At 44.5% G+C, this 21,454-nt stretch overlaps 1 protein-coding gene across 14 annotated transcripts in view; it reads right to left on the minus strand.

Annotated features, from left to right (window-relative positions):
* LOC110968734 (RNA-binding Raly-like protein) overlaps positions 1–21,454 on the minus strand; it is a 93,377-nt gene that overhangs the window by 24,793 nt on the left and 47,130 nt on the right. For all 14 annotated transcript variants that reach the window (XM_051953386.1, XM_051953394.1, XM_051953391.1 and 11 more), the window contains one exon: positions 8,322–8,397. In XM_051953386.1, the coding sequence (XP_051809346.1) occupies positions 8,322–8,397 (76 nt within the window). The remainder of the gene's footprint in view (positions 1–8,321; positions 8,398–21,454) is intronic.

The following is a 21,454-nucleotide window of genomic DNA, read 5'->3' on the forward strand; positions in this document are numbered from 1 at the left end:
GGCAGAGATTCTGTGGTCAGCCGGGCTGATTGTAATTTCTCTCAGCTGATGCAGATGGGACGTTACTGAAAAGAAGGCACTGAGTGGCGCCGGGGGACAGGTGTGCCAGACAAGGACTGGAAATGCCAGAAAAGCCCGAGGCTGAGGCTCAGGAAGTGCTGTGCTGGAAAGCGTGGCTGAAGGCTGTGGTCTTCTTAGTGTGGTGCTGTTTGCTACCTTTAGGGTTGCCAGCAGTGAAGACAGTTACATAGGGGAGCTGTTCCTGTGAGAGGAGGGGAGGCTGGGTACCTCCTTTAGATAGAGAGCAGAGGTGGGTTAGACGTTGCCTCTGCCGAGCCAGCCCATTGGTGAACCGGAGGGAAAAGCACGGGCAGATTCTCCCGCAGTGGAGCAGTGATCTGCGACCTGACTCTAATCCAGCGGTGGTTTGTGTCTGCTGCCGTGACGCCACCGGTCCAGATGCCCCATCCAGACCCCATGGGGGGTTCTCATCGGCCAAGGAAGGCTAAGTTTAAAAATGCACCACTACACTTCCATTCACTGTTGCGTTTTGTGTTTCTTTTAGCTATCTTTAATCATCTTGATGTCTGCCCAGTCAGTTTACCTCCACCAGGGCCATTCAAAGTTTGGGGTGGTCTCTGGCTCCCTCTAGTGTGGAGTGGGTTTGACTTCGGTTTTAGTGGTCTTTAGTGTGCAGTGCAGTGGGGTGGTATTAGTGTGTAGTGCGGTGTTTGTGTGCAGTGTGTTTTTACAACAGTCTTGTTTGCCCACGGGGCTGGGGGTGGGGCCACCCGGGCCAGTAGTGATCCTGTGGGGATTCCTTTGAACTCCTGGTGCCAGCCATCATTTTATGTGTTCCTAATAAAGATTGAATAATTGCATTCTTCTGCTCCTTGTTGTTCTTCTGAGCTTTACCTGACACTGGACCAGACCAGGTAAAAAAAGGTGGTGGCAGCAAAATCTCACGCTACCGTAAAATACAGACTGCCATTTATAAAATTTGTTACACTGGTGGCAGCGGTGGGATATATATATATTTTTTGGTAGAATGTCGGAGTCAGAGAGTAACATTCCCTCTCAGTCAGGTGCTCAGGAGTCGCAGGGGGCGCAGGCTCACCTTTCTGGCAGTATGGCTGATCCTCCTGGTCCTATCTCTCGTCATGTGTTTATGCCTGACGTTTTTACTGGGATGGGACGGGAATGGTGTGACTGGCTGGAACAGTTTGAGTTGGCTGGAAAATGTAAATGGTTGGGATGAGTCGGCTGAGCTTAGGTTTATGTCTCTGCTATTGTCTGGGCACACTCGGGAAATGTATAATGGTGTTTCAATGGAAGCTAAGAATAATTATGCCCTCTTAAAAGTAGCCCTGACTAAGTGTTTGCAGCCCTGCTGTAATGAAGAGTGGAGTAGGGTTGCCTTCTCAGAGCGGAAAAGACTGCCCAATGAAAGCGCTCAAGAATTTGGTAACGTGCTTCGCAGATTAGCTGCAAAGGCCTACCCTTCTCTTGATGATAAAACGAGAGACATGTTGGCGAGAGACCATTTCATAACACATTTCACCACTGGTGACCTCCGTGCAACCTCCGTGCTGCAAAACCTAGAACATTAGAACTTGCTATTCACGTAGCTTCTGAGACGGAGCTTCTCAGAGAGTTATAGTACTGTCATGTGGTTTCTGATGCACGAGTGAGGGAGGTTGCAGAGAGGGGTGAGAAGGTAGATGAACATGTTCAGTCACTATTGGGGGCGGTTGAAAGTCTGCGCCAGGAAGTTAAAGCCATGCAATCTGTGGTAAAATCACTTCAACAACCTCCCAGAGCCAAGGCCCTGAATTTGCCTTCTTTTGGAGGGCCAAAAGTCCTCAGGGCCAGATTCCGTTGCCCCCTCTATAAATGTCATGAGGCGTAGGGCCCGAAATCAATAAATGTCTGTTGAGAGTGTGGATGTGACTGACACCTGCACCATAATTGTCCCTATGTATTGGGAAACAAAAGGGGGCGGGCACAGCAGGCTAACTGCCTACCCCCTCGTCAGTGACTAGGACAGTGGCCTCTTTCAGTAGGAAAGGCAGTCATATTGCTGCAAAAGTGGGGGGCTTAGACTTTTTGGTGGTTGTGGACAGTGGAGCTGATAGATCAGTAGTGCCACATAAAGTGTAGTTGGAAATTACACAGGGGAGTTGCGATCTAGTTAAATACCCTGGTAGTTTGTCGGCTGCGAATTAAGGGGGCATGCAAATATTAGGAGTGTGGCAGTCAGTCTGCCAGTTTGGTAAACTTGCATTAGTAACTGAGTTTTGGTTGCTGATATCCCCTCAAACGATATTTTCTTAGGATTTGATTTTTTGTATGGGGCAGTAATCAAATATAAAGATCAAGTCGTTCAGGGGATGGATAAAACGCTACCGTTGTTGTCTCAAGAGGATTTTGCCAGATCTCGCCCTGTCATCATGGAGTCGGACGCAGTGGTTCCTGCTCGAAGTGAGATGATCCTCCCTGGTATTGTCACCATTCCACTTGGTGACTGTGCATATGGTATGCTGGAACCTTCATCCTCCCTATCAGACCATTGTAATGTGTTGGTCGCACGTGTGGTGTGCCAGGTGTACAGAGGAGTGATGCCCCATACATGTTGTTATCATCACAGGGGACGAGTTGACGTTAAAAGAGGGCATGCAGGTGGGCACACTACACACTGATATTCAGGTGGGGGAAGCAGGGGAACAGGTGGAAGAGTGTAGTGAAGTACTTAGTCCTAGTGCCTTATGGTCTGTCAACACTTTGATGATTAAGTTGGGGCTGGATTAGAGGGGGTGGGGTGCATCAGAACAACAAACGATCCATGATCTGTTGTCCAGACACCTTTCTGTTCTTAGCTCCGGGGATTCAGACCTAGGGAATTCAGACCTTGGCCCAGCACAGAATAGATACCGGAGATGCAAAGCCAATTAAACTACATCCGTGTCGAGTGCCTTTACACTTGCAGGAAGAGTGTGCTGAACAGGTTAAGAAAATGCAAATGGTTGGTATTATTCAACCTTCGTGTAGCCCATGGGCGGCCCCGGTAGTCCTTGTGAGGAAATGGGATGGGGGGGACTCCAATTTTGTGTTGATTATCGTAAACTTAATGATGTTACAAGGAAGGATGCTTACCCCTCCCGAGGATTGATGACGCTCTAGATAGCTTGCATAAAGCTTGCTGGTTTTCCACCCTAGACCTGGCAAGAGGTTAACAGGTCGAGGTAGATCCTAAAGACAGGCCAAAGACAACCTTTATAACCCGCTAGGGCCTTTTTGAATTCAATGTTCTGAGTTTTGGCCTCTGTAATGCACCAAGCACTTTTCAGAGGCTCATGGATATTATTTTGGCTAAAGTTCAGGGTGTGAAGGAGTGGCCAGTGCCTAAGAATCGGACAGAGGCGAGGAGTTTTGTGGGTTTGGGATCCTATTACAGGCAGTTCATCAGGGGGGTTTGCAGAAATAGCTCAGCCCCTTCATCAGCTGTCCGAGAAAGGTAGGCATTTTAAGTGGTCGGATGCTTGCCAGGCAGCTTTCGAGAAGTTAAAAAATGAATTGACTTCGGCTCCAATACTCGCTTATCCTGATCCAGCGAAGCCCTTTATTCTGGACACTGATGCCAGTGATGTAGGAATTGGGGCTGTTCTAGCTCAAGAAAGTGATGGGGTCGAACAGGTGGTGGCATATGGCAGTCGAGCTTTGACTAAGTAGGAACGGAAATATGCAACAACAAAGAAAGAGCTTTTGAGTATGGTAACATTTACAAAGTATTTCAAGCATTACCTGTTGGGTAAAGAATTCATGTTACACACTGATCACAACTCCCTAAGGTGGTTAAGTAATTTTCAGGGGTTGGAGGGGCAGCTGGCCAGGTGGATGGAACAGCTGGCCAACTTTCAATATAAAATCATTCATAGGCCAGGTAAAACACATTCCAATGCGGATGCTTTGCCCCGGCTGCTTGCTTTCAGTGCTGACATCAAGTAGGGATGTCACATCTGGGGGCAACCACTTTTAAAATCAAAGGTGTGTGCAGTTCAGGAGAAGGGACCTGGGACACAGTCGGATGATGGTGGCTATGATGAGATGGTTAGCGCACAGGCTACAGATGCTGTACTAAGGCAGCTCATTCTCCTTAAAAAGCTGGGCCAGGATCTCCCCTAAGATCCAATTTTACAAAAGTACAGTCACGTGTGGTCACAATTGCCGATTCAGGATTCTCGCCTGGTTAGAGTTCCTAACCAGGAACTCTAACCAGGCAAGTTCCTGGTTAGGAACTCGTACTCCTCATACTAACTGAGGGTGATGGTGCGGGACCATGGTGGAGGATGAATTAACTAAATACCGGGGAGAGGCAACTCACTGATTGTCCAGTGTTTGGAAGCCTGAAGAGGGGCAGAACTGACAGAGCCGGTAGAGGGAGTGTGGCGACAGCAGGGAAACAGGTAAGGTAATCCAGAGGGGCGACGGAGTCCGGGAGCGGGGAAACGGCAAGGTAATCCAATGGGGAGACAGAGTCCAGGGAGCAACGTGCAGGAGACGGTGAACTGTGTGCAGAATATAGCGGAGTGCGTCGTGTGGCATGGAGGATGAGGCAATGAACCAGCAGTGAGTCGTACAGAGAGTCAGGCTTTTAAGCGGCACTGATTGAAACTCATGCCGGCTGTGCTGGGAGCACAGCCACTCGTCATTAACGAGACGAGCCCGAGCACAGGAGCGGGAGGGGCGTGACAACATCAGGCGTAAAAGCAACACAGCATTTCAGAAAAAGAACATCATACTGTAATGTATGCATGATGGTAAAGTCGCGCTCGCTATATGTCCCTTGCCGCTACCCGTACTTCCATTGTTCAATAAAGGCAGCAAAGTAGCAGGTCCGGTCTCCTCCATGTCTCCTCGTAATTTTAACAAATAAGTACATTACATGGTGTCAGAAGACTGTCAAGAACAGTACCTACGGCACAATGATGATGCAGTTTGACCACCCGAAGATTGACTGGGATGCAGCAGATTTATATCAGGAGTTTCAGAGGTTTCGTAGCCACGTTAGCTTCATGTTCGCAGGTCCTCTGTCCACACTGCAGTCCAAACAGAAGGCGGGCTGGGTCGGTACGTGGATCGGCAAACAAGGGAGAGAAGTCTACAAAACACTCGCATGGGCTGAATTTTACAAAAGTACAGTCACGTGTGGTCACAATTGCAGATTCAGGATTCTCGCCTGGTTAGAGTTCCTTCGGCAAATTCAGATACATCAAATGTTCAGATCGTCCTTCCTCAAGCTCTGATCCCTAAAGTTTTGATGCAGTTGCATAACACTCGTAGTGCTGGACATTTAGGGATCCAAAAGCTTCAGGGTAAAGTTAAGGATCGTTTTTTTTTGGTTGGAATGGTTTGATGATGTGAAGAAATGGTGTCGACAGTGTATTGATTGTGCCTCCTGTAAAAGCCAAGGTCCAGCTCCATGTGCCCCTCTTCAGTCAGTGCATGTTTCACAACCTTATGAGAGAGTGGCCTTGGACATTCTTGGTCCTTTACCGGAGACGGGAAGTAAAAACAAGTATATTCTGGTCATAGGAGATTATTTCTCCAAATGACAGAAGCCTTCCCGCTCCCTAATCAGGAATCTCAGACAATTGCCAAGGTGTTGGTGGAGGAATGGGCTTGCCGATTTCGAACACCACGCAGTATTCATTCAGATCAGGGGCGATCTTTTGAGTCTGCTTTGTTTAAAGATTTATGTCAACTTTTGAATTTCCATAAGACAAGGACGTCCCCATATCGGTCCCAATCAGATGGTCTTATTGAACGTTTTAACCGTACACTGTTGTCCATGCTGTCATTGTTTGTGCAGGATAACCAGCTGAATTGGGACTCCTTGCTGCCATATGTGATGATGGCCTATTGCAGCAGTGTACATGCGAGTACTGGTTTTACTCCCCATAAGGTTTTGTTTGGACGGGAAATGGTTCTTCCAGTGGACATGATGTTGGATGTGAACAGGGGACAGGTGTTTTCTTCAGTTAACACGTTGGGGGAGACATTGTCCACTGTAGTGGAAGCTGTGAGGGGGCATCAAGCTAAAGCCTCTAGGAGGCAGAAGTCCCATTTTGACTATAGAATCAATTTCCAGTACTATAATGAAGGAGAATTGGTTTGGCTCCCCAATAAAAATAAGAGAAAGGGGATTTGCCCTAAGCTCCAGTGGAGCTTTAAAGGCCCCTTTAAGATATTGGAGAGGATTACTGAGGTATTGTACCAAGTGGGTCCAGCAGGCAAGGGGAAGGACTGGGTGATACATTATAATTAACTGAAACCCTATTTGTCTCCTTGTCCAGAGCCTCGCGTCCCCGACCAGGGTGCCGTGGGCCCCCAGAGGAGACAAAGTGAGGATGAAATCCCGGGGGGCAGTCAGCAGCAGCCTGCTTCAGCGGCAGATTCCATCATATCCTCGCCGCGGGCAGCACATGTTGATGGAGCAGGGGGACAACATTCACCTACAGAAATGAGGAGGAAAGAGTTGTCTGGACAGCAGAGGGGTCATTCGGGAAAGGTCTCTACGCCGACGAATGCTGGTGCATGTTCCAGTTTGGACCAGTCTCTGAATAGGGAGGGATTCTGCTGCAAGACGATGGCCAGTACGGGACAGGAAAGCACCGGTATGGACAATAGACTATGATTGTTGATCCTGACTCAAGGACAAGTCCTCTTCGCTAGGGGAGGGACGAGTGTAATGAACTCTGGGGCGGGGGGATCCTCTGTGCTCTGATTCTTTGGGGCAGAGATTCTGTGGTCAGTTGGGCTGATTGCAATTGCTCTCAGCTGATTAAGATGGGACGCTACTGAAAAGAAGGCACTGAGGAAGCGCTGTGCTGAAAAGCGTGGCTGAAGGCTGCGGTCTTCTTAGTGTGGTGCTGTTCGCTACCTTTAGGGTTACCGGCAGCGAAGACAGTTATATAGGGGAGCTGTTCCTGTGAGAGGAGGGGAGGCTGGGTGCCTCCTTTAGATAAAGAGCGGGGGTAGGTTAGACGTTGCGTCTGCCGAGCCAGCCCATTGGTGAACCGGAGGGAAAAGCACGGGCAGAATCTCCTGGAGCGGAGCAGCGCTCTGCGACCTGACTCTAATCCAGCGGTGGTTTGTGTCTGCTGCCATGACGCCAGATGCCCCATCCAGACCCCATGGGGGGGTCTCGTCGGCCAGGGAAGACTAAGTTTTAAAATGCACCACTACACTTCCATTCACTGTTGCGTTTTGTGTTTCATTTAGCTATCTTTAATCATCTTGATATCTGCCCAGTCAGTTTAGCTCCACTCGGGCCATTCAAAGTTTGGGGTGGTCTCTGGCTCCCTCTAGTGTGGGGTGGGTTTGACTTCGGTTTTAGTGGTCTTTAGTGTGCAGTGCAGTGGGGTGGTATTAGTGTGTAGTGCGGTGTTTGTGTGCAGTGTGTTTTTACAACAGTCTTGTTTGCCCACGGGGCTGGGGGTGGGACCACCCGGGCCAGGAGTGATTCTGTGGGGATTCCTTTGAACTACTGGTGCCAGCCATCATTTTATGTGTTCCTAATAAAGATTGAATAATTGCATTCTTCTGCTTCTTGTTCTTCTGAGCTTTACCTGACACCGGACCAGACCGGGCAAAAAAAGGTGGTGGCAGCAAAATCTCATGCTACCGTAAAATACAGACTGCCATTTCTAAAATTTGTTACAGTATCTCGCAGCTGGTTAGCCTAGCTAAGATTAGCTTAGCACAAGGACTAGAAACGTCAACTTCAGGAAGCTTCTGTTTCTGATAGAAAAAAAATCTGGCACATTGCTTTATAGAAAAATCACAAAGCACAATTAACATATAAAGAGTTGACTGAAGTACTGCAAGGTGGATCTTGTCAGCTTGATAGCCTCTGTATCCTGTTTCCAGTCTATGTGCTAAGCTACGCTAAAATACAGCTGGCTGAAGCTTCACATTTCAACCCTCTGCAAGAAAGTACATTTATTAGTAATAGCCATTTCAAAGGGAATAAGCAGCTTATTGCAGTCTTACTGACTTGCTAAGATGTTTCTTTTTGTTTACTATTTTGTTTTTTTTCCAAGACTTGAAAAGAAAGTGCTAACGTATAACAGCAACAAGCAATACAGTTGCACAAAAGGCACAGGCAGGAAATAGGCTGTTCCTTTAAGCACCTGTCCTTGTCATGGGGCAGCATAAGCACATTTTTTAGAGACAGCAGAGGGTATGTACAACAGAGAAAGTAGGTCAGCAAAGGAATATCCAACCAACGCTGAAATAAGGATCAGATGCTTCACACAGACCTGTAGAGGGATGAGAGAGGCCTCTTGGAGCCCATCTTAGGTCGGTACGGCTTGGGCTCTCCTGCCATGTTGATATCTGAAAACAAAATGACAATAAAAGTCCTGATATGATACAATAGCAGATTAACATACAAAGAAAGCCTTCTGTATATGTGCTAATAGGAGAAGTTACAGCTGCAATGACATTCTGGGAGAAATATGGGTGTAGAGTATTTTTTAGACATAATACACTTGTGTAGTTTAATCTTTGAAATATTTCCTGTAAAATGTTTATAAAAAATACAACAGATATGTCTATGTGCTGTGATGAAACATAGCTTTATGAGCTTCCAAGCAGTTTAATTTTTTACCAAATTCAACACTTCATCATCCTGTCAGATTTGAGGTTACTCTTGAACTCGGCTCACACATTTTATGCAATGCCTGCTAAGCGCTTACACAAGTACATTGCAGGGGAAAAGTGTTTGAGTAATAGAATAGAATAGAATCACTTTATTCATCCCCGAAGGGAAATTCAGTGAAATTCACTAATTCTTATTATTTTGAATATTTCCCCCACTTAACTGCTTAAGACCATCAAACAAATTTAAATATTTTACAAAAATAACCAAAGTAAACACAAAATGCAGTTTTTAAATTATGATTTAATGTTTCCAGGAGAAAAGTTATCCAAACCTATGTGGCCTTATGTGAAAAGTAATTGCCCCCCCTGTTAAATCATGAATTGACTGGCTAATCACATTTGTTGGAAAGCGAGTTCAATTTCACTGACCATACCCATGCCTGATTACCTTCAGATCTGTTCAATCAAAAAATCACTTAAATAGAACCTTTATGACAAAATGAAGTTGGCCAAAATATCTCAAAAAGCTGCAACAAAATGCCACAATCCAAAGAAATTCAAGAACAGATGAGAAATAAAGCAAATGACATCTATCAGTCTGGAAATTGTGTGAAAACAAAACAAAGCATGCAAAACAAGACTAAAAACTGTTCAAAGTGTGGGAAAGACCCTAAACACAAGTGGAATCCGGGAAAATGTCCAACGAAAGGCTCAGTATGCTCCCGTTGTCACAAACCAAACCATTGGTCATGAGTTTGTCGGAGTCGCCCTGTAAGTGCAGTGAAAGTGGAGTCAAATAACATAGTGAAGAAGAGATTTTGGACATAAATCTGACAACAGATGTAGTTCCAGTTGCAATAGTGGCAGATGATAAGTGGTTAGTGGACATTGACATTTTGTCTCAAAAGGTGCAGTTTCAGATAGGTACAGGTGCAAAGTGCAACACCCTGACTCTGAACTGCTATCAGACACTTGACCACGCAGGTGAGTAGAAAACCTCCAGAACCTACTCAAACCACAAAATAAAGCCCATTGCAGCAGTTGACCTCCCACTACATTATAAAGAGCACAAAGCCAAAGCAGAGTTTGAAATAGTGGACATTGCACAAGAGAATGTGCTCAGTGGCACAACAGCAGAGACCCCAGGGACAAACTGAGAATCTGCATTGATCCACGTGACCTGAACAATGCCATCAAACAAGAGCACTATCCGATGCGCACAATAGAAGAAGTGGTGTCGACAATGCCCAGCGCCAAAGTGTTCTTTGTGCTCGACACAAAGTCAGGTTTTCTACAGATCGAATTAGATGAGGCTTCATCTTTCCTGATGACATTCAACACACCAACAGATGGCTGAGACTACCTTTCGGCATAAAATGTGCACCTAAGATTTTTCAACGCATCATAGACCAAATGCTTGAGGGCATCAATGGAGATAGCGGCATCATGGATGATACCCTCATAGCAGCGCCAATGATGAAAGAGCATGACCAAATCCTCAAAAAGGTTGTAGAGAGAGCTGCAAACTACAATCTAAGACTGAACTTTAACAAATGCCACATCCGCCAGACAGCAGTGCCTTATGTGGGATATCTGATAACAGCTGATGGACTAAAACCAGACCCTGCTAAAACTGAGGCCGTAAGGTGCATGCCGCCACCTACAGACAAAGAAGGCGTACGTCTCTTCTTGGGATTTGTTACATATTTATCAAAGTTCATTCCTAACCTCAGTGAGAGCGATGCCCCACTCAGACAGCTTACAAAAGGTGACATGGAATTCGCATGGCAGCCGAAACAAAAGCAGGCATTTGACAAGGTCAAATACCTATGCACTCATCACCCAGTAGATCATAAGCTGTTGGACACAAACACGAGGTACACGTCAAAGACACATTTTGCTAAGTGACTACTGTACAATGAATCACCACGCCAATGCACTTTGAACCCCAGAATGATAAAACTTTTGAAATACTGTTAAAGTTTGAACAAGAAAATGACAATGTTACAAGAGGGGAGCATCAAGCTACTGTACAGATTCCCAGTCAAACTGTATACTCTGACCTCTAAAGACAAACTAAAATGGGGGCAGTTGGGGGTGGAAACAATTTCTAACGCATCCTGTACTCTGATGTCTTTGACATCTCACACAGCTGACCCCTGAAGTCGATGTCTACGGTGAAGTCCTGGTCTCTATTGTTCTCTATTGTTTTACGACGTGTCAAAACTGGTGGAAATCTACTGTGATGCCAGCAGCACTGGACTCGGAGCCGTGCTGGTACAAGACAACCAGCCTGTAGCCTTCTCATCGAGATCCATGACTGATGCAGTGATGCGCTATGTGCAGATTGAGAAGGAAATGCTCTCCATCATCCATGCCTGCACAAAGTTTCGCCACTACATATTTGGGAAACACGTCACAGTATTTAATGATCACAAGCCACTCGAAGACATTTACAAGAAACCATTGCTGTCTACTCCGATGTGCATCCAGAGAATGTGTTTGCGACTTCAGTGGTATGACATTTCTGTCAAATACAGAAGAGGAAAAGACATAGAGCTTCCAGACACACTGTCCAGAGCACAACTGTCAGACAAAACACCAGAGGCAGGTACATTAGAGTGTGTGTCTATGCTAAGCTTACTGTCTGTGAGTGATGAGAAATATGCTGAGTTGCAGCGGTGCACTAAAGAAGAATTGAGCACTCTCCAACAAGCCATTCAGCAAGGCTGGCCAGACCACAGGAGGGATGTGTGCATATCTGTCGAACCATACTGGGACTCAAGAAGTCAACTAGCAGTAACTGATGGAGTTGTCTACAAAGGGATGTGGATTGTAGTACCCCCCACCATGAGAAAACACATGCTAAGCCTCATACATCAGTCTCACCTGGGAATGGTAAAAAGCAAGCAGCGCATGTGAAGTGTTGTACTGGCCAGGTATGAGTGCAGAGATTGAAAACATGATCAAAAACTGCGCTAAGTGGGCTGAACTTCAAAACAGACTTCCCAAACTGCCGCTAATGCCAACAGAAATGCCTGAGCTCCCATTTGAAGTAGTAGGTTTTGATCTGTTCAAGTTTGAGGACAAGCAGTACGTGCTCCGAGTGGACTATTACTCTAAGTACATTGAAGTTGACAGGCTAAAAGATCAACGCAGCCTTACAACTATAGAGACTCTGAAAGCTCAGTTCAGCAGACATGGCATCCCTACCATTCTGCGGACAGACAATGGCCCACAGTATGCATTGAAGGGGTTCAAGGAGTTCTGCGAGAGCTACGTTATCCAGCACAAAACATCTTCACCTCACACACCGCACTCTAATGGTGAAGCCGAGTGGACAGTGCAAACAGTTAAGAGACTGTGGAGCAAAGCATGGACTGTCACTTGCTCAGCTGCTTATGGGCAGGAGGCCACGCAACAAACTGCCTACTGCTCGTGCACTACTCAGACCCATGAACTATGACCACCTTCGAGTGAAGCACCTACTGGACAAGACCAAGTGTAATCAGAAACTCTACCACGACAGGAGAGCAGCACGTCCCCGACAGGACCTACAACCCGGAGATGAAGTCAGGATGGCACCTTATCCTGGCAACCAGAAGTGGACCCCTGCAGTCGTCGTGAAGCCACACAGCACTCCTCGGTCCTATGTTGTGGAGAGTGGAGGCAAGCTGTATCGTTGCAACGGTCAACATCTCCGCACCAGCACTGCAACTGCCAACCAGTCACGTAACATCCCGAGTGATGAAGAGCCCTGGCATGAGCTACCACAGACACCAGCGGCTGAGGTGCAGCAGCCCACTGCCCCTCCTGAGTTACCCTCATCACGCCCTGTGTTGCCCCAGCACTCACAAACACAAACAGGTGAACTCTATTGAACCAGACGTGGCAGAGCAGTAAAACGCCTGGACAAACTGAACTTATGAACTGTTAACATCTAACTCAGGGGCAGGCGTGGACCATATGCCTGATGGAAGTGATGTGCTGGTAACCTCTCCTTCCAAGACTAGTTGAGTTAGCAAAAAAAAAAAAAAAAGAGTATGTTAATTGTTTACATAAACTTAACGTATTTACATTACTATAAGCTATTGCACTATTCTCAGATATTTTGTTAACTGAGAAAGGGGGAAGTAATGTATGCATGATTGTAAAGTCGCGCTTGCTTTATGTCCCTTGCCGCTACCCGTACTTCCATTGTTCAATAAAGGCAGCCAAGTAGCAGGTCCGGTCTCCTCCATGTCTCCTCGTACATTTAACAAATAAGTACATTACCAACATGGTCTCACGGGGATTCGTGAAACTGTCACGTCAGTTTTTGTTTCGGTTTCGTGCGCACCAACACGATGTCGTCATGTTTTTCGTGCGGCTCACCACGAGCGAAACCCGCTGTGGTAATCACATCTGAAAGTGGTTTATACCGGCGGATTCATGACGATCTAAGCTGTCCATCAGCGTTTGCGGCCGCGGCAGCCGCTTCGGCCGCCGGACATTCTTTAAATTCCTATGCAAATTCGGCGGATTCATGACGATTTAAGCTGTCCATCGGCGTTTGCAGCCGCCGCCGCGGCCGCCATTGCGGCCGCCAGACATCCGGCCGCAGCAGCGGCCGCAGCGGCGGCCGCAAACGCCGATGGACAGCTTAAATCGTCATGAATCCGCCGAATTTGCATAGGAATTTAAAGAATGTCCGGCGGCCGAAGCGGCTGCCGCGGCCGCAAACGCTGATGGACAGCTTAGATCGTCATGAATCCGCCGGTATAAACCACTTTCAGATGTGATTACCACAGCGGGTTTCGCTCGTGGTGAGCCGCACGAAAAACATGACGACATCGTGTTGGTGCGCACGAAACCGAAACAAAAACTGACGTGACAGTTTCACGAATCCCCGTGAGACCGGGCTGACATTACACATACCAACAGTCAAACATGGTGGTAATAGTGTGATGGTCTGAGGCTGCTTTGCAGCGTGAAAAACTCATTGCCACTCATAGAAAACCCTTGATTTCAGTTGTTGTTGCTGAGGGTGGCCCAACCCCAGGTTTAGGGGGCAATTACTTTTTCACACAGAGCCAGGTAGCTTTGAATAGTTTTATTTCCTTAATAAATAAAATCATCATACAAAAAATGGCATTTTGTGTTTACTTGAGTTGTGTTTGTTCAATATTTACATTGGTGTGATAATTGTAAACATTAAAATGGGGAAAATATGCAACAACAAAAAAAGAAGTTGAGAAGGGGCAAATACTTTTTCACAGCACTGTAAGCACACATGCACATTCTCATATCCCCACACTTTAATTTATTATGAAGCCTAAATTGCAAATGTATTAACATGTAAATAGAAATTACAGACTGATATGTTAATTACATACATACATAAAGCTTGGGTAAGAATCACAGTATCATTTTGTTTGCTTTGGTTAATGCAGGTGGAAAAACCCTGTTTCTAAAAATGTGAAATGCTCTTTATTTGTGTTGCTCATTCATTTTTCTTTTATTGTTTCTAATCTTTTGGCTTGATGGTCAATTTGGCTAAAGATTTTTAAGAAAACTGAACAAAAGAAATCATAAAAGAAAGACAAACAAATACTATTAGACTGCTTGCAAGCCCAAGTTGTTTATTGTAATTATGATTAGATTTGTATGAAATGTCGTAACAGTACAAATGGGAACAATTAGATGAGAAGAAATTTTGTGTCTCAACATGTATATTAAGTATATTTATTGTACTTCATTAATATCTCCTTAATATACTACCTTTTACTCAATTTTATATGAGCAATAAATGACAATCTTGTGTCATAAAGCATATGTTAAATTTACTTGTTAGATATAACAACAGGTTATTGTGAACAAAATGCCCCCCCCAAAAATCAATCAATAAATGTCAAACTGTGAATAAAGCTGATCACAATTTCTACTTGTTTTGTCTGAGTAAAAGTCTAAAACTAAAATACTGATCAGAACAGCCGTGAATAAGCACAGAAAATAATAATTATATGAATTTATTATTCAATTAATCAAACTTAAAAGTCACCAGCAGAACTTTCAGTGAAGGCATTTGTTACTTAGAGCTGTCTAAGCACCTGTCGGCTTGTGTGTGATGGGACTAACCAGGCTAATTGAGGTAAAAAAAAACAAAAACAAACCCACATTGATTCATTTAATGATTTGACTTCAGTTCACTGTAGCATTTAAAAAGACAGTAACAACTTTGTGAGAGTTTTTAATGCAATGAGACAACTGAAACAGTGATTGTGCAAAGAACTCTCAGTCAGCACTGGGACGGTAAGAAAAGTAGAAAAAAAATGCAACTAAGAAATCACCTTCAAATGCATTAGCAGATGACTGTGACTCATATATACACACCTCAGGGCTCTAGTCATGACTGACAGCTCCTTCTACCTACCAAGGAACCTGGTGCATTAAAACCGGCTGGAATCACTGAGTTTAGTCTGCTGGCTTGTTGTCGCCACTTCAGCTCAAACTCAGCGCAATCAGCTTTGAGTGCTGCTCAAGGTCATACACAAAAGAGATAGAGGAGATAGAGCCTGTGTTGCTAAGCAACAGCCACTTCGGACTTGATTGATACTATAAACAGTGTGCAGCATCGCATTGAGGGGGAATATAAAAAGTTACTCTATGCTGAAGCTATTATGAGCAGATTGACTGCAGCAGAATAACACCGAAGTGAACCCAGACACTGTAAAACACATCCTTTGCACTCCTGAGAGTGCTACTCTTATTCAGCGCTGGTACAATGCTGAATATACTGTGGCGAAAAACAGAAAAATGTGATGTCATGTGGGCATGTAAGCTAAGAACATTGCTAAGTCATTAGAGACAAATGCACAACCTGTTAAAAACAAGTATCCCCTTCTATCGATGTGGAAACATCTGAGGAATTCAAATACCCAAATCGAATCGAATTCAAATCGAATAGATAGATCAGTATTTACAGAGGATATGGTTCCACACACGCAAATGTACACTTTTAACAATCATCACAGTATTAAAAAAAGACACCTAAACATAACAGCTTAATTTTTCTTTAACCCCCCACAAACCAGAACATTCTCTATCTTCCCACCTCATATTTATCCTCTCCTCCCTCCCTCCCCTTTCATTTCCTCTAAGTTACACAGTCTGGCAGCCAGGTCAGCTGATTCTGTAATTTCATAGCATACAGTAGAATCGCATCAGCGTCTCTGACCACCCTGTAGCTCTCAAATATGCCTTGTCATCCAGGAGACCTCAAAAAATAACATGCGACTTAGTCCCGGATTATCTTTCAACTTGGTCCCTGGTATTCGAGAAATTTGAGGCAACAGGTTCATGGGCTGCCTTTTGAACGTGTTCCATGAAAAGGCATAGTTTTCTCCTCTGAGCTCTGTTTTGGTCTTCAGAGGGAAGTGTCTGCATTTTTATTGTGAAATGCTCCACTGTGATCACATTCTAGCTGCTGACTTTTAGGGTTGAGTACCAAACTTGGCACTTTAAAAGAGACTGAAGATCAAGCTTTTTTCAATGCTACTATGTCCATGTCAGACACATTATGAGGAAAATAATTTGTCTAAAAACGCTTGAGAATGTAAAGGCATTGTAAGGAACCAATCATGTCATCTTGTAGGGTAGGATTTTCTGTATCAACATTCTTCTTCAGAATCAATTTCCTATTCGAACATGTACAGCTCAATTATTCCAGTATTATAACTTGCCATTGTGCACAACAGAGTAGTTTTACTGTGTTTGAGCAGAGTCAAAGGTGAGCCGGTGTGCTTGAGCTGCAGCCAGTGGGGAGAGGTGTGTGGACAGAGAGGCGGAGAATTCACAGATCTGCACATTCCAGAGGAAGCAACAGTGTGGAGTTACATCTTGAGGCATGAAGGGATTATTGTCTGGGAGAAAACATCTAAATATCTAACTGATACACAGAGATGACTGATTCATGATCACTACAAGACATCTTTTTCACACTACACTGAGACATTTGATGTATTACTAATATAAAATTATTGATTAGAGCTGCGGATCACAATTGTTAAGTAAAACTTCATTTATGTTTGTAACATGAATATATTTTTGCAATTAATATTCTTAAAAGGATGGTTGTAAAAGTGTTGCAAAAAGACCACGTGTTCTGAGAGAAAATGGTGCTTGGGATGAGATTTCCGAAGAGTTTATTTGCCAACATGTGATATTAGTTTCAGTCTTATCTCCTGGGCCCCAGCAGAAACTTTCCCTCTTCTTTCCTTCCTTTTCCTTCTAATAGAGCTAACATGCACAATGCAACTCTCTCACAATTTTGTCAGTTTTATTCTTGCATGCTATATTTTGTAAAGCAATGTCCTCTGAGGTCAAAGTGGTGTTTTCACACCTTCTGTCCTCATCTATGTACAGGACGAATGCACCAAATGCAGGCTGTACAAGATCTCATTTTAACTGAGCATCACCCATGGGAAGAAAGGGGCTGAGTTCAGTAACAGTATTATCCATCCACACAGAATCCTTCAAGAAAACAATCATCACCACCTCGGGGCCCTCTGACACACTTTGGATTCATTCATATTAATGAAGCTGTGCTGAATTACCTGGGTGCAATGGTGTGTTACTGCATGAATGCATTTCTAATTTAGTTACATATAGATCCTTCAGCTCAGTGTGCCCTTGAGCTCTTTGTCAGACAATGAGAGTCACAGCACACACACATACATCTGATAAAGTCCACATGGATGAGCCTGTTTTAAAAAGGAAAACTGTGAAATAGGTGTGTAGTTCATGTGCTGCTACTATTTAACCAAGCAAAACCTAAATCATTGTATATGAGCAATCTTCCTCTTGAGCATGGTTACTTTGATATGTAACATTTGAAGAGACAAAACAGCTGGGCACTGTAGCACTGTCTTTTTTCATCTGTGGCTCAGACAGACTGTGCAATGGGAGCCGTGCTCTCTGTGCTATTACAAAACAATTACAACAGAGGAGGAAAGTGAAAAGTCAGAGAGAAGAATGGGAGAATACATTTGCTCCCTCGACTAATGCCTAAGGATAATCTTTTGGCAGGCAAAGGATCATTCCTAGCACAGAAGAAACTCCATCCCTGTGGTTGCACACATGCAGAGAGCAATTGAGCTATATTTGAATAAGAGATCATCCAGGCACCTGTATGAATACAAATGTGTGACTAAGAGACATCCTACATGACAGCAGTCGCAGATTTAATCTATGCTGTGTTCTCGCGCTCTGTAAATCTGACAGAGAAGAGCTGAATAATCTACAACCTGGGGTCAAGGGTAAAGGCGTCTTCCTCTTTTTATTACACCTGAGAGTCAGTTTCCTCAAGAAGTCACCCTGACTGACAGGCTGAAAAAGACGACACTGTTGAATGTGTGTCTGAGCATATTTACATGTAGTTAAGTAGAAGTGCATGTGGGCAGGATGATCTCTGGTTCGCATTACATTGAATTTTCATTCTTACAAGTTATAATGCAGATTGATTTCAAATGCAACAGGTCACACTGTGATTATACTTATTCACAAAGTATCTGTCATTATTGATAGTGTATAATACAATTGTACATAATTGTTATGTTAGTGGAAGACTATATAAGAACTAATACAAACAAAAACTATATATTTGTAATAACCTACAGCTTTTAGTAATTCAAAACACTGGACTTTACCTGGTCTGGAGCCAGTTTCACTAGATTAGACTGACTCTGATTCAGGCCTAGATCAAACTGATAACCAGATACATTTCCAAATTCATCTGTGTCATAAAGCTGTCAAGCTCTGCAGTACCTTAAGAAGGACTAATGTGAAAAAATTCTGGGAAAATTAAGACTTTTTTTTCATACTAAAAAGCAACTATGCAAAAAATTCACCATAACATCCAGCTCTTTTAAAAGGAACAGGAAAATTACATCAGAATAAAATCTGAATGCAGTGCAGACCTGGGAAGCCACGGTGTCGTAGCCCTATATACTGCAGTCAATTCCACCTGAAATTTCTACTGAAGTTCGCTAATATCCATCCATCCATTCTCTATACACCGCTTTATCCTCACTAGGGTTGCGGGGGGTGCTGTAGCCTATCCCAAATATGGGACGCGCAGCGCGAGGTGCACGTTCACGAAAACTAGCTATTTGTGGATTGTTTACTGATTTCAAGACAAGTTTTGGACAAAATATTTTACTGGCTTGTTTTGTCTGGATGTCCAAGGTTGGATTATGGCCGTTTTTTGTGGAATATTTTCATCTGTGACTAGTTATGAGCCTTCATAGGTGAGTTGTGCTGTTTACGTTATTTGTTGTTTGTTGGACAAATGTGTTTATATTACCCGCTGTGGTAATCACATCTGAAAGTGGTTCATACCGGCTGATTCATGAGAATCTAAGCTTTTCATGGGTGTATAATGTTTCTGTCATCGAGTTTGCAGCTTCGGTCAATTTAGCAAAATACGTTTGCACATATCAAAACGGCCCGAATACGGGCCACTTAAGTTTAACGGGCTTTAGTTCAGTAGTTCTGCTAACTCATCACTTAGGCTCATGATATCTCATTGGATAAGCTGTCTCATATTCTAATAAAGATTTGACAGTTAATATTGTAGCCTCTAAAAACCTTTCAGACTGTCCCTCACTGTTGCTCACAGGCAGATCTATTTTAGACTTAATTAGTCAGCCCCATGCTAAAAGTCTGTCTTTATTTGAGTGAACCTGCAAAAACTCAAAAAACTAGAAACTGATTCTAAAGGATGACAAAGACACAGAAAGTTGGAAGCTGGAAGCTTAAGTGTTTTTTGTAGGGCTCTTACGTATGAAACCCTGAAAGTCTGAATCTGTGTTTTTGAGAAGGCAGCTTCAAGTCGGAAATGCGCAGCCACGGTGTTGACTGCCTATTGTGCTTATAGACATATTAATGGGATAAAAAAAAAAGACTGCCATTGATGGGGGTTTCAGAAAACATTACCAACAGAAACAATTCAAAACATTTAAAGCTGCTGTCCGGAGTTTCCGTTTGTTTTCAATTTATGTATCATTTTTTAACAAAGCTTAAATGTGTTAGTCTAGTTCGATACTATAATATAAAGTTAGTATAACGCGATATGAAAATTTATTCCTGAGCTCCGCCTTCCTCTCATAGACCCCCATGTTATTCCAAAAAGCGCCGGTTGCTGCCAACCAATCAAGTTCGAGCTTCAGCTTTGTCATGCTGTCAATGAACGGTTACGCGCACAGCAAGCAAGCTCATGCAGAGGTGGGCGAGCTACGCACTACGCAACCGCGCGCACATTTGTTTTGCTTGTGGAGGAGAGAGCATCAGGGATCAGCAACTTCCAGAAAAGTTACCAATCCCACGACTTGTCAGGCCAAGAGACTGCAGGACGTTTTTTGGCCGTGGTCGGGGTGCTCGCGTTGCTCCCCGACCACGGCCCTCCATAGCCCGCCTGACGGCTTCGTTTAGATGCCCGACCTCTGGAGGAAGATGTTGGGGCGTCTGGGACATACTCTTCGTCAGAGGAGTCATGCAATTCTGAACTCTAGATAGAAATAAATAAACAATCTAACACATATACACGCGTAAATGCACTAAGTTTGATAAACAACGTCATCGAGAGGGATACACGAGTGTAATCACATATTGAAACTTTACTCGTTCGTCCTAGCAGATTCATGTTATTTTGGTATTAGGACAAGTTAGACTCAATACAGCATTCTAACGTAATTCCTTTATTATTTACTAAATGTACTAAATGCAGAAGAGGGGAAAACAGCAAAACAGGCAAGATGCTGCAGCACTCCGGGCACTTCTCTCATGTACTGTGCGCGTGCACAAATAAAGGGGCGAAATCAGAGGGAGGGAGGGACCAACAGCGTTTTGGGAGACGCTGCGATTCAAACTCCGGACAGCAGCTTTAAGTGGAAAAGAAGAGCTTAATTGGGGCTATAAATAGCACATATAAAGGCACATTTTTAAATTTTGAAAAGATGGAAAAATTGAAACAGTATTAAAGCACAGTATAGATTCTGACTGTAAGATCTTCCCCTCATTGATTCGGCGTTCGCCCCCCTACACGGGGCCACCATATTCACCAAACTTGACCTCCGCAATGCTTATCACCTCGTCCAGATATGGGAGGGGGATGAGTGGAAGATGGGATGAGTGGAAGACGGCATTTAACACTCCCCTGGGGCACTTCGAGGATCAGGTAATGCCTTTTGACCTAACCAATGCCCCTGCCGTCTTCCAACATCTCGTTAATGATGTCCTGTGGGATTTCCTGAACTGGTTCGTTTTTTTATATTAGGATGACACCCTGACCTTCTCCCGCAGCCTGGAGGAGCACCGTCAACACGTCAGAAAGGTTTTGGAGCGCCTTCTTGACGTGTTGAAGGTGCCCTTCCTCGGTTACATCATCGCTGCGGGGGAGGTCAGGATGGACCCGGCCAAGATTGCGGCGGTGGAGGATTGGCTGGAGCCCAGGGACCACAAACAGCTCCAGATTGCAGCCCCACTAACCACTCTCACCTCCCTCTCTCACAGGTTTCACTGGTCCCCTGCCACCTGGCTTGCCTCACGTGGGATATTGAAACTAAGGTCCGCCAAGCCCAACAGAACCAAGTCTTTCCGGAAGCCGGTCTCCCAGGAACGCTGTTCGTCCCGGAGGCCGTTCACCCAGATGTCCTCCGTTGGAGCCACTCCAGCCAGCTGTCCTGCTACCCAGGGGTAACCTGGATGCTGGCGGTTCTGGTGGCCAACCATGAACCAGGACTGTCGGAATTAC

The sequence above is a fragment of the Acanthochromis polyacanthus genome, chromosome 9 (genome assembly GCF_021347895.1).
Source record: "Acanthochromis polyacanthus isolate Apoly-LR-REF ecotype Palm Island chromosome 9, KAUST_Apoly_ChrSc, whole genome shotgun sequence".
NCBI classification, from domain to species: domain Eukaryota; kingdom Metazoa; phylum Chordata; class Actinopteri; family Pomacentridae; genus Acanthochromis; species Acanthochromis polyacanthus.